The sequence below is a fragment of the Opisthocomus hoazin genome, chromosome 7, assembly GCF_030867145.1.
Source record: "Opisthocomus hoazin isolate bOpiHoa1 chromosome 7, bOpiHoa1.hap1, whole genome shotgun sequence".
Classification (NCBI taxonomy): Eukaryota; Metazoa; Chordata; class Aves; order Opisthocomiformes; family Opisthocomidae; genus Opisthocomus; species Opisthocomus hoazin.
Window position 1 is genome coordinate 47,403,808 of NC_134420.1, and position 16,803 is coordinate 47,420,610.

At 35.9% G+C, this 16,803-nt stretch overlaps 1 protein-coding gene across 8 annotated transcripts in view; it reads left to right on the forward strand.

Moving 5' to 3' along the window:
* Nucleotides 1–16,803, forward strand: part of MIA2 (MIA SH3 domain ER export factor 2) — a 40,590-nt gene that overhangs the window by 20,680 nt on the left and 3,107 nt on the right. For 7 of the 8 annotated variants that reach the window (XM_075425501.1, XM_075425503.1, XM_075425504.1 and 4 more), the window contains 13 exons: nucleotides 3,022–3,144; nucleotides 3,739–3,865; nucleotides 4,682–4,728; nucleotides 4,922–5,012; nucleotides 6,168–6,306; nucleotides 8,280–8,381; nucleotides 9,734–9,794; nucleotides 10,124–10,159; nucleotides 11,122–11,189; nucleotides 11,911–11,993; nucleotides 12,349–12,480; nucleotides 14,354–14,506; nucleotides 15,871–16,002. In XM_075425501.1, the coding sequence (XP_075281616.1) occupies nucleotides 3,022–3,144; nucleotides 3,739–3,865; nucleotides 4,682–4,728; nucleotides 4,922–5,012; nucleotides 6,168–6,306; nucleotides 8,280–8,381; nucleotides 9,734–9,794; nucleotides 10,124–10,159; nucleotides 11,122–11,189; nucleotides 11,911–11,993; nucleotides 12,349–12,480; nucleotides 14,354–14,506; nucleotides 15,871–16,002 (1,294 nt within the window). The remainder of the gene's footprint in view (nucleotides 1–3,021; nucleotides 3,145–3,738; nucleotides 3,866–4,681; nucleotides 4,729–4,921; nucleotides 5,013–6,167; nucleotides 6,307–8,279; nucleotides 8,382–9,733; nucleotides 9,795–10,123; nucleotides 10,160–11,121; nucleotides 11,190–11,910; nucleotides 11,994–12,348; nucleotides 12,481–14,353; nucleotides 14,507–15,870; nucleotides 16,003–16,803) is intronic. The other variant, XM_075425502.1, reaches the window with a different exon arrangement.

Genomic DNA, 16,803 nt, shown 5'->3' on the forward strand with positions numbered 1-16,803 from the left:
AATGCTGGTTATTTGAAGATGTTCAGCATATGCAGTAGTTGTCCTGTGCAATAACTAGTTTTACAATTAAATTATTCTATTTTTTTTCTAATAAAAAGATATTCCTTCTGAATATGAAAAGTTCCATGAAAGTTTTTGGGGGTTGGAGGGGTTGGTTGCGTGTTGTTTGGTTTTGGTTTTTTTTAATGGATATGTGCTTCTTTTTATGACTGACTGATGATCTCCTTGTTGTCTGAGCAGTAACCTGATAGGTATCTTTTGGGGGGTGGGGCGAGTACAAGTGCAGGCCTGTTGGTTTCTAGCAGCCTTATAAAAAGCTGTGGGAGTGCTTTAGTCCTCTCTGTCAAAACATTGTGCATATCAGACTTACTGATACAAAGAAATAAAAGGTAACTGGAAACAGAAAATTTTCTGCAGGAGGAAGATTTCAGTTCTGCACAACTTCTGCACCTATTTTTCTCTAATTTTAGAAGGGTTACATGTTAATGACTACAAAAAAAAGGAAGATAATTTTATCAGATGGTGCTAGTGGAGAAACAGTAGATTTGGGTGTTATCACTATGAGATAAAGTTGCTTGAGAATTACTTTCTTTAAAGAGTCTTTTTCGTCTAATCTTTTTGTTTCTGTGAGGAGGAAGGGTCTGGTCTCAGTTCTTTATTTAAAATGGGACAGTATACTTACATAATAGATTTTGAGAACCAGCACACAAAGTTTTAATAGGGATTTTTTTTTTTTTTTTTTTTTCCCCCTCTGGTACTTTCTTGGATTCAGACAGAAATAATCCAATTATTTGTGCATGTGAAAAGAATCTTCTTGCCTTTTATTAAAAAATAGCACTAAGAGTAAGACAATACTAAGTGTTGACAATTACGCTACATTTTATAGGCAGTCATTTTGTATCAAAACAGGAAAAAAATCAGTAAAAACAACTCTCAGGATGTAATTAACTTGCCAGTTTCCTAGATAAAAATAAGGGGTTTTGCATTCCTTCCAGATGAAATAACCTGGGTATAGTGGTTCCTTAACCACATTATTTAGGATGAAGCACTAAACTTTGTTGTTAGCTGAGCTTTCTTGCAGTTTTTAGTAATTTGAGAACATTTGCATGTATTCTGTTTTGCTGTGCATTTTAATAGATAAATAACCTGATAGGAGTTGATGGAATGTGATAAGGAAAGAAGAGAAAGTATCTGCTTTGCGCATTTGTATTCTCTTTTATGAGGTTGTAAGCATGTGAGTTAGTTTGCTGTGTTAGAATATCCATGCCCCTTTTTTATTTTTCTTTCTTACTCTTTTTTTTTTTTTTTTTTAAGATGGAATTTCACTTATGCTCAAAAGGTAACAAAGGTGTTATTTGTTCACAGAAACTAGAGTACTTTCTTCCTCTGTCCATTTGCACTAGTGGGTCATAATCTTCTGGCACATCATAGCTTAAACATAACAGATGTGCTGTCTCAGATTTATGATGTGTCAGAGAGAGGATTGGGCCTTTTAGTTTGAACAAGGGAACTGTTAATGAACTCCAAACTTTCTATGTTTTGTTTTTTTGTGCGAACATTAGAAATACCTACTGCTTTAGCTCATTGCAAATCCTTGCTGTTTCTCTTTATTATAATTCTTACAGGTATATAAAGTCATGTCAATTTATTTTCTCTTTAGATTTGTGAAAAAGTAATCTCTTAAAGCTTAGCTTCCCTTTGAGGACAACATTTAATGATAGAAGTAGTTCCCTGTGTACGTCTTCTGAGAAGTATTAGCATAAAGAGTATTTGTTTTATCTGTAATACATAGCTTGCATGATGCTGCAAATTCATACATGGCTTTTACTGCTTGAAAAGTGCAATTGTGTGCCAAGTGGGGTTCATCCAATTCTAGTCACATACCTTTTGTTTTGTGCCTTCCAGTTCATCTTTGATAAGTAGTGTTCAGGCTTGCTTGTCTATTTGCATGGCAGTTCCCCTGTTTAACTACCATTTTCTGGTTTTATTTTCAGTGTAACTGACTGTTATACTCTTGTCGCTCAACCTAGTTATTTCTTTCTGTATGTTCACTGCTTTCAAATCGGTTGCCTGTTGTGCAACTTTAAGCAATATTCTTTTGACAGATTCTAAGACGAATCTTTTTGTAGTGTGCCCCAGATTTTTGTACTGCATGTTTTGTCTTAGAAATTTTGCATCAGTTCATTTTCATTCTCACAATATGAAGGCATGGTTTAATGAGTTAATATGTTGCAATGGCTATTTTTAATGAACTGGTGCTTATGTGTACTAATCTGTTTACTGCTGTAAAGTATTTTTGTGAAATGAGTTTTTACTAGGGAATGTCTGTAAAATGTAACCTTGGAATCTACCTGTCTTATTAGTTAACCACAGTTAATTACGAAGATGCCTACTAGTAGGTGTTTATTACATACAGCTGCTGTCATTTTCTTTAACAGGGAAGCTTTTTTAAAATAAAATTTGAAAATTACTTTAGGAGGTATGGAGAGGTGTAGGAGAAATAATACAGTTTTTGCAAGTCACGTGAATTTAAATAGCTGTCTAAAAATTAGCTGCCTGGTTTCCCCTACCTCACTCACCTCTTCAAGGTTGAAAAGACACAGGTGAAATTTCAGAAGTGTGTGTGCATATTGGGGAATGAGTGTTCTCCTCTCCATCCATTCCTCAGTGTTTCTAGCTGTTACACAAATAGTCACTGTTTTACAACCATTCCTGTTGTCACATCAGGGTTTTTAAGCTGAGTGGATTAACTGAACTATTCTTACAAACGTTTAAAAATATCCTAACAGTGAATTGCAATGGAGAGCTATTGCGGCTAAAGCAACTGCAAAATAACATAGAAGTCTTATTTTTCAGCTCTCGAGGTTTAGCTATCATCTGTCTCTGTTAATCCTTACTGATGGGTGAGCGGTTAAAATTCTGTTTGTGTATAGATAATATGCGTAACAGGCTCAAGTACTATTCATTCTTGATTCTTGGTTGTAACAGACAATCACGCTAATCTGGTATTTTCCTTTTTAGCTGTTACAAGAAGCTGAAGGATGGGGTGAACGATTTAGTGAACTAAATGAACAAACCAAGATGTTTGAATCGTCTAAAGCAGATATAGAAGAAGTACTGAAAAATAAGGAGAGTCAAGTCAAGGTAGATTATGACAGCAAGCATTGAATCAAATTATTCAGTTCATCACTGAGTTCTAAGAAAGTCTAACAACCTCTCCTTGTCTTAATATGCATTAAGATGTTTTGGGTTTCTGTTTGCTGTCACCATCCTCTAATGTCTTGTTTCCTGCTAAGCAAAAAAGATTGCTTAGCAGCACAATGGAGCAGTCTGATAGCCCTGGAAGCCGGCACATTAGATAAAGAAAAACCGTTTTAGTTCTGGTAGAGTATTTGCATTTTTTTGAATTAGGAGCATGGGAGTTGGGAGTGTATTCTTACATCTGTGTACCTTACATAGGGAAGCACTGCTAAAAGCATGCATACTTGGCTATTTGAAAAGCCTTCACAAGGGCACACGTGTTGACTTGCAGCTATGTGTTTTAGCAGAAAAAGTAATATCAGACATGTAGAATCCTATATATGGGGCTCACTTAATCTACTAAGGGAATTAAATAAAGGACAGAAATCTTGAAAAAGTAATTGGACAGAAATCTTGAAAAAGTAATTTTAATGGTAACTACATTTTCATTGCTTGTATTTATTTTACTGTTTGTGTTTTGTGTGGGCTTTTCCTTAGTCGCTGACACAATACTTACTGAAGATGAAAGACTGGAGTTCAGCGATAAGAGAAGATGATGATGCTGCTGAAGATAATCACTGGGACACGGATATAAAGGGTGAAGCAGAGAATGGGGAGAACTTAGGTATGCTTTCTATAGCTTCCCATCTTAAATATTAATTTAATAGATGTTTTGGAAATACAGAACCAACGATCTTCCAGGAAAGTTGAGAGATTAACTTTGTAGAAGTTGGGTTTTCAAAACTCACCCAATGTTATTCGTGTCAGACAGTTAACTGATGTTTGGACACCTCCAAAATAACAACCTATTCAGCAGTGTGTGGATGTACGCTAAAGCCATACATATTATCATTGAGCATTGTAAAGACTCGGTGTTCAGTCTCCTGCAGAATGGCTTTAGCCTGTGTTAGTATTAAGCAATGATTCTCAAACATTTGTAGGTGGAAACCTTGCTTTCATTTCTTCTTGAAGCTCCTACCAGCAGTAGCATTGTGGGTCCTTGGAGCTTTATTTCTGCTTTATTGTCCTTACACAGGTGTTACTTGTTGCAGGCAGTATGGTAGCACTGGAACCAGATGGGTGTGGGTCCCCTTAAAACAGCAGCACAGAAGAGCCTTTCTTCCTCCTTTTTCTTGCTGGACCTTGTTTTTATGCTGGTGCTGGTTATGCCATAGGGTACATCCCAGTAGATATTACAGTGTGTATTCAGCTTCTCACTTCTAACTTCAGCATTCTGAGTCGGCAAACAAAGCACTAGAGTATAGTCGTATCTTCTGCTGCCTGGCTGTTTGGTTTTTTTCCTGTTTGCTCCAAATATGCAGTGCCTGTCATGGTATGTTGGGGATTGCTTTTTTATAAAAACAAAATAAAATAATAGTAGTAAGCTCTGTCACAAAACTTTTTGTGCTTTTTGTGTGACTTATTCTATTCTGTCAAGCAGATGATCAGCAAAAACGAACTGTAAAGAAATTGATCTATGCTGCAAAGGTATGTGATTTTAAGAAACTTTTGGATGGAAGAGGGGAAACTAGAGGAAATATATGCAATTTTTATGATAAGTTTAATTGCATATAGATATCAGTATCACAGAGTTCAGCATCTTTTAATGTTTAATTAGATATTTTTGCATGCAAGCAGTTTCTGGTAATCTTAACATTCTCTTTTTTAATTTTGATTGTAGTTAAATGCTTGTTTAAAAACCTTGGAAACAGAAAGAGATCAAATGTATTCAAAACTGTCTGATGAAAATAAAGTTAAAGGAGAGCTTACAGGTAATTAAATGTTGTTTTGCCTTTAAGATTAGTAAGAAGCTTCTGTTTGCAGGCAGTAAGTATTACTTCCAATCAAAACTTAATTAAGATTACAATAATAGCTCTACTTGATTTTTAAAATGCCTGTTTGAGTGTAAATTGCTTAGCTAGTCTAAATATTTGATTTTAGAGGTAAAGTTGCTAAAGCACTGTTTGCAAATTTTGTCTGTGTTGGAATATTCTATTAACTGTTATAGAATCTTAAAATACATGGGAAAAGTGATGTTAATAAATATGTAATACCCTCTTTATGTAATTTCTGGACATGAAACAATGGGGGCTTAATCTAAATTTTAAAATCATCTGTTAAAAATGGTAGCTTAATTGTAAGTAGTTTGTCATGGGTGCAAGCTCAATACTTCTTAAAATCCAAAATACTGCCTTTGGAATTAGCTGTTGCTTTCATGGATAACAGCCAGCTGAGTAGTCGTCATGCTTGAATGTATTGTGCTTTGTTATTTGGGTGATGAAATGCTCCGTAAAACTGTATTTTTCATGTTTTTATAGTACTTTAAACTGACTTTTTGGCTAGTGTGTCTTCCAGACTGATTACAACTCTGTCCCATAAAGATTTCAAGCTTACTTTAAGCTTTCTATGTTTATTGAAGAGAGGCATAGGAATAGTAAATATGAGAAGAAACATGACTGATTTTAATTTAGAAAGTTAAAGTATTTTGACAAATCTGAGTTACTGCTTCAGGCTACTCAGCAAGACCTCATGTGGGTAAATCTGCAAGAGTGTATGATGGTACCAGTTTTACTCCTGTGATAGGATAATTACAGTAATAAGAGCTCTGAATGAAAATTTATACTGCGAATTACAAAACTGCGTTGTTTTCAAAGAAGCTATACAGTTTGGAGCAAGGGCTAGATACACACTCCGAGCTGCACTTTGTGGTAGGTAGGTAGTGTAGTTGCTGGTTCCCCATCCAAAGGAGGAGTACTGCTTCTCAATTTGTATAATTTCTTGAAATATATTAACATAATATTGCTTATATTATTAAATCAACATAGGATCAAAGGTTTTTACAGACTTTTTATATACTAAAATTTTGCAAATATTTTAATTTTGTAAATTATGTGTTGTCGCAATATAATTATCTCTAAATTTAACAGAACGTATAGAAAACCTTCAGAGTCAACAAGCTTCCTTGCAGTGTGAAAACGAACGTTTTGAAAGTGAAGTTCAAAAGCTTCAGCAGAAACTTAAAGTAATGACTGAGCTTTATCAAGAAAATGAAATGAAACTACACAGGTGCTGATTCCTCTTTTTATATTCCGTGCTTACTGTTTGATTTAAATGTCAATCTTTGATTTGGAGGGCTGAAAATTACTGAAAATTTGAATACTGCTTTGCAGAGTCGTTTTAATTGTGAAGACCCTGTTCTTTTACACCTTCATGTACATTTGTGATCACAGTATTTTTTTCAGAAATTGTTTCCATGAAAGTAGTGGTATATTATTTTAGGCCTTTTCTACAAACAAGTACAGAAACAAAGATAAAACAAGAATTAACAAATTTTTAATCTATGAAATAAGATGGGTAAAGTTGGAAAGCTTGATTATTTAAAATTTTTACTAAACTAAGATATGATGTAATAGCAGCTATCAAATGTGCTGAAAGATAGATAATCAGTAGCTGCTCTAACTGTGAGGTGTATATTATGTAGTAAAGAGACTTAGTAATGTTAGCAGAGGAGTGATGCTATGTATAAAACTAAGCTTAGAGTTAAAACATAGGCAAGCTAACTATTATCAGTAAGCAACATAGAACCCCCATGAATCAAGCTTTCCTCACCAATAAAGATAGAGTGTGAGGGCTGTACTGTCTGTCTTACAGTCAGGATGATAGTAGGGATTATGATGTACTGATTGAAATCAGAAATATGTTAAGGACTAGAAATAAAGTTCTTTGGGATGGGATGGGGCATGTAGTAACCTTCAGAAGTAATAGTGTGTGTGTATGTGTATGTGGATGGGGCAGGGAGGAGCAGGGGGCAGCAGGGGGCATGATTTTAGAGCATGATGGTAAAAGTACAGTTTTGCTAGCCAGAAATAATTTCTGCAAGGAGCAGACATAATCTTGAAGGCAGCAAGAGAAGCAGTACAAGTCTTGATCCTGTACTGAGCAGTATGCAGGACCTGTTTAAAGTATTGCTTTCAATAATCTGCTCTGTAGTATATATATATTTGCATAGCTATTAGGCATCTTTGTAGATGCAACAAAACCTAGAAATCCACTGCATGAACATTTGATTTTAAAAAACGGCAGGGGGTAAGTGGGAAGGAACCTATTAAAAAGAAGCTGATTGGCAGTTGGAAAGGAAAAATGTTTGCAGACCATGTGGATGATACTCGAAAATACCACGCTGAAGCTCAGCAAATGTGTGCTTCTTATCAACAATTTTAGAAAAGCCAAAAAGGAGTGGGGAGAAGCTGGCATGATGAGATAGCAGAATAAAAGAGGCAATTAGTACTAACAAGGTATCTTTGAAAAAGCTAGGTGTGTTCAAATGAGGGAAATAGAAAAGTGAGAAATGAGGTTTGAGTAGAAAAGAAGTTTAAATCATGTTAAAAAGGTCCATGATTTAGATAGTTTGATTGCTGAAGACTGCTGCTTACAGGAAGATGACCAGTTTATCCATTCAGGGCTGTATGCAGCAGTAGTATCCATGTGTGTTCTGCAGAATTGCCTTATGCATAATCTGTGATCTGGAATATTGGTTTTCTCTTCAGTAGTGCCTGATAATGCATAAAAAAAGAGGGACCTGGAAAGGATTTTATTTTTTTTTCAATTACTATTTTTTTAATAGTTAATAACAACTATTTTCTTCTCCCGAAAATTATTATAAATGTAAAATAGTACCAGAGCAAATCACTGAAAGTCAGTATAGTTTGGTTTTTAGTTTGCTTTATTTGATTTGTGGGTGGTTTGTTTCCCACCCAGTAGTGATTCTTTGGGAATACGGATTGGCTTCCACATTTCTCTTAGGAATAGTGGTAATCGATAATTGTTTCATATGGAACAGTTAGTAAACTGAATAAACTAATACGGATACAAACTAGTGCTATTTATGCCACTTCATATGTTGCCTGTAAAACTCTTTATCTGGATAAATATCACATATTCATCATGCCTAAATAATTGGAGAAATTTTTCTTGACAGACGAACTACAAAATTGTTGACTTGAATCAGAATTAACCATAGTTGTTGAATTTTTTTAAAGGAAGCTGACAGTAGAGGAGAGAGAACGCCTACAGAAGGAAGAAAAGCTTTCTAAAGTAGATGAAAAAATTAATCATGCTGCTGAAGAACTAAACAGCTACAGGTAATTACAGATTTTAGTTGCTGTAATCACTTGTTCCAAAGTGAACAAAAGGCAATAGAGAATTAATAGAAACACCAGCATAAGTGAATGTATTTTCTTCCAGTTTCTTTGTTTTGTGTGTGTTAAATGCTAGTTTGTGTGTAATAATAAGTACTAAGGGAGTTTTTGCTTTCTAAAAAATTTGAGTGTGGAAGATCACTAGCAACTTTTCTTCTATTCGAATGCTAATGTATTGACAAGTCAGCTGTAATGTAATGGTAGAAGTGGGTCTCTAATCTAGTTTCCTTTACTGAACAGAGATAAAAATATGAAGTTAAGAGAATGCTGTGAAATAAGTGCAATGTTCAGTATTCCTGTAGATCCTAACATGTTTATGTTCTATAGTTACAGTATTCTATTTCTGTATCTCTAAGCTTGTCGAATAGTACTGTTGTTTAGAAATTCTTTACAAAAATACTGTGATGTGGGAATATTTTCTACAGTTGTTTTTTAGCTGCTTTGCTCTGTGTTGTGTGACACCAGCTGTGTACCTCTGGTTTGTTTCTGTGGCTTCTCAAACTATGCCAGAATTCTTCAGTCTATAAATTGTATATCCATAAAGTGTATTATCCATCTTCCTTCAATGTTTATGGGAGTACCGACTCTTAACTGAATGGTACTGATCAACAGTGCTTCCTGAAGAGTTAATTAGCTTAATTCTCTCTCTAGAATGTTAAGTTCTTGTAGACATTCTTCAGTATTCATACAGGAAGACAGAATTCACCCTTCTTGATTTACCTAGACTGTGAACTGTGTAGACATCTTAATTTTAAAGAGAATATTAGCACTGGAGATGGAGTATAACTAAACAATGAATGTGTCTTTGGCCCACCTGCCGTCAGAGTGTAGAGCCTAGAGAGGTTGTGCACAGGGCAGCTCGCAGCAAAGGTGGCATCATACTTTCTGTGGTCTTAGTGCAAGTGACTATCCCTCAGGACTGGCTATGGTAGCCTGTGACAGCATGGTGCTCCCACCACACTGGGACATTTGCTGAGCTGGGTGAGACTGGCTGTTAGGGCATATGTGGAGGGATATCCTTTATATTGGAAGCGTCGCAGACCACTGAAAAGCTGGGGAGATGTTGGGGTTTTTGATTCTGTTCTTTTGTTTATGTTCCTGTTTGCACTAATGTAGGGCCTGGAATTTCCGCTGCTGCTATAATTTTTATGTATCCTATAGGCCTAAGTGACAATACTGTCTTTTGGATTAAAAAAATCTTAATTATACCTTGTGTTTACCGTTGTATTTACTGTATTTAAAATTACTTTCCTCCACATTTTATTACAATGTCATAAATCCTAATTTTGTTACAGACAGCGAGCGAAAGATCTTGAAGAAGAGCTAGAAAGAACCATTCGTTCTTACCAGAATCAGGTATGTGCTTTGTGTTACTTACCATCTACACCAAGTAGGAGGGATGTTATTGCAACTGAAATAATACTATCAGCTGGGTTGTGATACTGTATTTGGCTTGGTTTTGTTGGGTGGTTTTGTGCCCCTCTCCCCAATGCCATCTGGCTTTGACTGACACAATTTCATAGCAGAGGTCACGAGATAACTTTATTAAAAAGTTAAATTTTAAGTTTAGATGTCTCATTATAAATTATCCACACACATGAAGTTTACGATTAAGAGCATATACTAAATCTTAAGTTTTCTTTTTCCAGATGAATAATGATCTAATGAATCTCTCTCTTTCACAGATTACTTCACATGAGAAAAAAGCTCATGATAATTGGGTAAGTTCCAAATACTGAATTTTCTGAACTTTGTGCATCTTCCTTTTCTGTGATTTGACTAGCTTGCTTTATCACTTTTTTATTTCTTACAAAAACAGATAATCAAAATTAACCTGTCACCTTTAAATGTATGGATTTCTTGCAGAAATACACGCAAGCATGTTAAAAATACTTCTGTCACATAAAATAGTTGGAATAATTAAGCTGGATACCTAGGAGCACCGTAGAATGATATTAGAATATTATTTGCTATAGCAATAAATTTGCTGGAATAATATGTTACCATTTAACAAGTGTGTGACATTTTGCTAATAAAAGCTTTTGGCCTTGCTTCAATGCCATTTTAGTATTTTGCCTGGAAGTACTTCATACCTTTTATCTGCCAATAGAAGACATTATGTCCTGTGAGAACAGTGTGTTCCATTGACAGCTTCCTAAGAATGTTGCTACAAAATCCATTTTTACGTTTTTTTTTCCAAACAGGAAGCTTTAAAATATCTCTTGACTAATACATTCTGTATTTCACAGAATGGTCTGTATGAGATAAAATCCTGTTAAAAGCTGTGGTGCTTCGTGGTCCTAATTTTACAGCTGTATGAATTTAAAATAAAACTTTCTTATATAAAATCAGAGAGTTTAAATCTTGTATGTATTCTGTAGATGCATCAAAGCAGCTATAGCCAAAGAATTTAATTTCTGCGGTTTTAAGAACCTGCAGGAAAGCAGTATCATTCCTCAAAAAATTGGGCAGTAGAGCTGCTAATGTAATTTGGTGACGTATGTGAGGCTCTGTTTCATATGCTTTATACAAGAGTCATATCTTGTGAAAATACAGTCCACACACTTCAGATAGGGGAAAAAAAAAACCAACCAAAAAACCTTGGATCCTAGAACCTGTCACATTTATGAAGCATTTAATAAATAGCAATATCTAAGCATCTGGTTTTTGTCCCTCCCCAAAGCTGACAGCCCGAGCAGCTGAAAGACACCTTGATGATATAAAAAAAGAAAATGCACATAACAGACAAAAGTAAGTCCAATCCTGATCTAATTCTAAACAAGTGCAGTTTGGCATGTGAGTATGTTTTGAATTTGTGCAACTCGGTGTTTTCTAGACCTGTGTTAATCAGTTGTGACCCAAAAAGGGCAGAGAGAGCACCGTGTTCCATTGGAGTTCTGAAAGAAAGGGAGTCATTTGAGCATTCCTGTAATGATAACGTGCAGGAAAGTAGGAACTTTAAGAACTATGGGAAGTACTGAAATATTTCAGTAAATAAGCAGAATGTAGTACTAGAGCTCAAAGGTTTTGGTTGGGTTTTTATTTGTTTGTTTTAAATAAATATGTGTCAACCAGAAGTCACGGTTACCTAATGATTTTACAGCTTATCTCACGAGTTAATACTGAGTGAACGGATCAGGTGGTGGTGGTTCAGAGAAACCTTTAGGTGTGAAGTTAACTAATACTTGGAATGTGATTTGGAGTACTCATGAGAGTAATGTGATGCTAGGAATTGTGACATGTAACATGTCACTTCAGGTTCTGAAATACAGTTTAAATACAGCAGCATAGAGAAATACTTTCATGAGTTTTTAAGCTCAGAGTTGTGTGACATCCTTTGTCTTTTGCTTAGGGAATAAAATATCTTGCTTCATTAACACTTTAAGTAGAAAACCTACCAGTAAACAATGCAGTCCAGTAAAACTTTTGCTAGTCTTCGGTTATTTACTACTTTTGTGTTGTTCATTTGCAGATTAACTGAAACAGAATTTAAACTTGACCTTTTAGAAAAAGATCCTTATGCTCTTGATGTTCCAGTTAGACCATTTGGCAGAGGTACAGTATTGAATTGTAAAATAGAGCCTAATTGTTTTCATTTATGTCTTTGTCTCGCAAGACCACACATACGTAATTGAAAACTATCTTGGCCATGTGTGTGTACAAATAACTCATTTAAAAAATAATTGGGTCATAAGTGACTCTGGGTTGTGTTAAGTATTTTGTTGAAACTAAGAGCATTCGTAGTATCGATGAGAGTAGCCTGGGAATGTGATACACATGGTAACTGGAGCACAATTTTAATTTCACTTATACAGTTTAGTTTTAAACTTCTTCTGAGAAGTTAATTACTTTATACAGTTTGCTAAACGAAATATTGTGAACTTGAGTATTTTGTTTTAACTCTTTCCAGAGCATTCCCCTTATGGACCCTCACCAATGGGCCGGCCTTCATCTGAAACAAGAGCTTTTCTTTCCCCTCCAACTTTATTGGAGGGTCCTTTAAGGCTTTCACCTATGCTTCCAGGTGGAGGAGGAGGAAGAGGTACAATTCTTAAACTTGAAAATGTATCTGTTCTGGATTTCTCTCTCCTCTACTATAAACCTGTCACACCTTTTCCTCTCGTTGGTGACAAAAAGTATTAAAACAACCAATTCAATATAAATAGTTAATTGGACAAACTCTTCCTGTTTTTCAACTTGCTTCTAAAGCTGTCTAATGTGTAACAGTACAGTGGAAATTGAGTTGTTGCTAGTAGGTCGGTCAGAAGCATAAATTAAGAAAAGTGAAAAGCCAGACATAATCAGTCTTGTTTTGTTTCTTGGACAAATGGGGTTCTGCTGAAATAAACTTATGATCTTAAAGTAAACAAGAGTTGATTAGTTTTCTGAAGGAAAAAGTACTGCTGCTTCCATCTCATTGGCCTACAGTCAGTGAGAGAAGCAGAGGAGGGAACCTGCCTTGTCAAAAACAGGAGACAGTTTTACTGGGGGTCATGTTATTACAAAGTTACCGATTCAGGGAATTGTTTTCTTTCCTTCATTCTAATTTTGAGGCAGTCATTATATGTGGAGACAGTTTCTTCCCTAGTGATAAAAGGGACCAGGAAGGTTGTGTGTAAGGACTGAAATTCAGAGATTGAGGAGTAGGTGAAAGCAAGTTGTGGTGTCATAAGTTGTAAGGGAAGAAAAACACTGTTCCTTCATATATTTCATGTCAATGGAAATAGTGTAGATAAATGCTAGAGTGGAGTTCAGCATTTGTTACAGGTAACAAAGAAGTTACTGTTTAATTTACTACTACTGTTACACCCATTGAAACCTGTATTTACTTCATGGGAAATGTATCTAAATGTCTCTTCTATAAGGTTTTCACTAATCAACGGTGTTTTTTTAAAAGACCAGCATGGACTATTAATTTACTTTAATTCTTTGGAAAAAGCATATCCAGGTGCACATGGAAGTTGATTCATTTTCTAAGTCAGAAAAGCTTGAGCTTGAATGTTCAACTGTAGCTATACCACACGCAAGCAAAATCATAGATGACAATTAGTAGAGACAGTAAGTAATGAAACTGAGCTGTCCAGTCTGTTTTGAAGTTGTAGCTCAGCTGTTGCTGGTGAGGAAGAGTAAAAAGCAGATTTCAGGATGCAGTATTAGCAAGGAAAGAGAATATGCAAAGGCATAACTACTGCTGGTTTTACAGCGGAAGCACTAATGTAACTTGGGCAGATTAAACAAATTGTGTGTTTAAACAAAGCCAGCTACAGAGCAGTTTTAGTGCTCATCTCACTTTCCACAAGACACGAAAGGGCTTCAAATTTTAGGTTGAATTTTAGAGTAGAGAATCAAGAGAATGATACCAGAATTAATTGTTTTTGTCATTTTTCAGAACAAATCTATTTTAAAGGAAAATTGTAACCTAAAATTGCTCACTGTTACAGTTTCTCTTGCACTTCTTTATGTGTTGACCTGGTCTTCTCTTACTTCTTTTCTTTTATAAAGAACCAGAATAGTGTTGAATGTAATGTGGATATTTTCTTATGATAAGGGTATTAACTTTGTGTGCTAATTTTTAGTTTGATTAGCAGCAAGTATTTTAGCACTGAGAAGATTTATCGTGAGGGCACTAGTTTCTCTGATTCGAATGAATGAGAACTCTTAAAATTGTTATTTAAAAAAAACGGGGTACTCTAGATTGCGCTGTTGTTGAACTAAGACTTTTTCATTCCAAACAAACCTTTTAAACACTTCTAGTAAACAGACCAGTTGGTCATCAGCTGGAGAGTCCTGTGGAGCCATGCGCCTCTTGTGTTGGTATTCCATGATTTACTTTACTATTTTCAGACTTAATGAAGAAAGCCATAATAGAGGATTTAAAATACCTGGGTAAATAGCTATCTGATTTCTTTGATTAGCATCCAGAGGACCAACTGCTGTCTGTGAAGCTGGTAATGAAAGAGGAGAGCCGACTTCCGATCGATTTACTGATCCCCACAGACCGCCATCAGATACTGGGTCCCTGTCTCCTCCTTGGGACAAAGAACGCAGGATAATTCTGCCTCCCCCAGGTACAAAAAATCTGCTTAGCTACTTGTATCAGTGGGAGTTACTGACTTGCTGTGTATATATTTAAATATTTTTTGCTTAAAAATATGAAATGCTTTCTTGGAACTGCATGTGCAACTGCACTGGAAAGGTTTTTTAATAGTCGTTTTTTTCCCTTTCTTGAATGGTGCGGTTCACTTGCATTTCTGCTATCCTGTCTTTTAAATATGTATTGGTACTGGCAGTGTACAATCAACTGTTCAGTTTCATCATTTTACTGGGGCTTTGTTCAGTGCATCAAAAGACCTGTCTGGGCTGGATAATTTGTAAGAGATCTGAGAAACTAAAAAGTTTTAATGGTACATTAGTCATAAATAAAAGCCAGCTAATGTTGAAAAATACTATGTTTTTCAAAAACACATTTGGATTGATAGTACAGGAGTACCATGGTAGCGTCATCCTGTTCGGTGCATATTTTCATGTTGATACTGCCTCTTTGATAATTAACAACAACAAAATCAGTCTTCACTCTCACTTCTTCAGCGAAACGTCTGTATTGCACATTATCACTCAAAGAAGACAAAGATGAATCAAAGAGGATACTACTAGTATTTCTCAAGTAAACAATACAGGGGGAAGGACAACCTTCCTGTATACCTGTAATAAAGAAGCAAAAACTCTAGAAGTTAAAAAAAAACAGTAAAGTACACAGATTTAAGTACCTCAGTTACTAGATGCAGCAAGCAATATTATAGCTGCTACACATCTGTATGAAAGCCTGATTATAAAACTCAAAGTGCACTCAGGCGGCAGTTTCTCATTTGCCAGATCTGATCTATTGACGGGACTGTGGAGAGGTACTCTTGTTTCCTTGACCTGAGCTGTGTTCCTACCCATCTCTGCACTCGGCTCTCACTGATGCAGTTTGTCGTGTAGCTGCGTGACTGGTTGCTAGATCTGGTGCCAGGAAGTTGGTGAAAACACATTACAGCACTATGAAACGTAATGGAAAATTGCACTTGTCTAAGAATGGCTTAAAATGCGTAGTAACTTACTTTGCTTTTAACCTTCATTGCTATGCTGAACCTTTGTTTCAAGGCCCCACTGGTTATAACTTAGGGAATCGTAACTTTCAAAATGCTACTGTATGTTAAACCAAAGATGAATGAACTTTCTCTTTTGCAGCTCCTTAGAAACATAAGCTACAGTACCTACATGGTGGGGTTCCTGTGTTTGGGTTTCCTTAAGAATTGTTTGCTCACCCTGATTAATAGTCACTTTGGATATTTACAAGAGCATAAGATACCCAGAGAATTTTGGTGGTCTAAAATCCTGTGGAATGGAAGGAACAAATCTTCACTGACCCGTTTTGTGATTTCAATGTTAGGTGAGCCTTATACTGATCTAGTTCTGCCTCCTCGGAGACAAGAAAGACTTTTCCCTAATCCTCCAAATACTGGAAGACTTTCTGGACCAGCAGAATTACGAACTTACAATGTGCAGTCTTTTGATAAAACAGGTGGGAATTGCTTCCATGAGACTATCAAATGGAGAATCTCAGTGTAGGTTAACTATACCTAGTGGTAAGAGCACAACGTTATAGCTACCACAGACCTGATGTTCCATTGTGTAAAAACATTTTAACACCTGCTAGCCTTGGTGCAGTCTGTCCCTATTATCAGCATTTATCAACAATAGCAGCTGCTTCTGTCGGGTGGATGGGATTCAGTGAATGGTAGTCATGAGGTTGTTCTTTTTTGTCCACCTTTGCTGTTCTGTGTGTTAACCATTCGGGATTGGCCTTGAGTCTGTTTTGGCCCCTCCCATGAGGCTCACCACAGCGCTAAAATATCACAAACCCTTACTTGCATTTCCATGCCACATTTGGTAAAGTTAGAAGGAGTTAGATTCAAGAAGACTGAAAAGAATAACAGCAAAATTTTCAAATATCCACTGGCTTTGCATGCTGAACTAGAAGGTCCTGAGGTCTCCTCCTTTGAACTGTTTACCATATTTGCAGCTTTCTGTAGTTTGCCATGCAGTTGCCCCCAACTTAGTTGCACATTTCACTGACCCAAGTACTGTTTGTTTTAAAATGGCCAATTATGTAAATTGTAGTTTGTGATACTTGGCAACAGCCAGAAGCTCAGAGGCAAAGTTTAGTGACTTAAACGTTATCACTGAAACCGTTTAAGAGCTTAAAGCATTAATACTCATTAATCAGTTTTCATCCTTATTTAATGCCTAGTAAGTCACATGTGTCTGATTCATCCGTGAGGCTGAAGCCATTAAACTCATAACAGAAACTTTGCCACGCAGT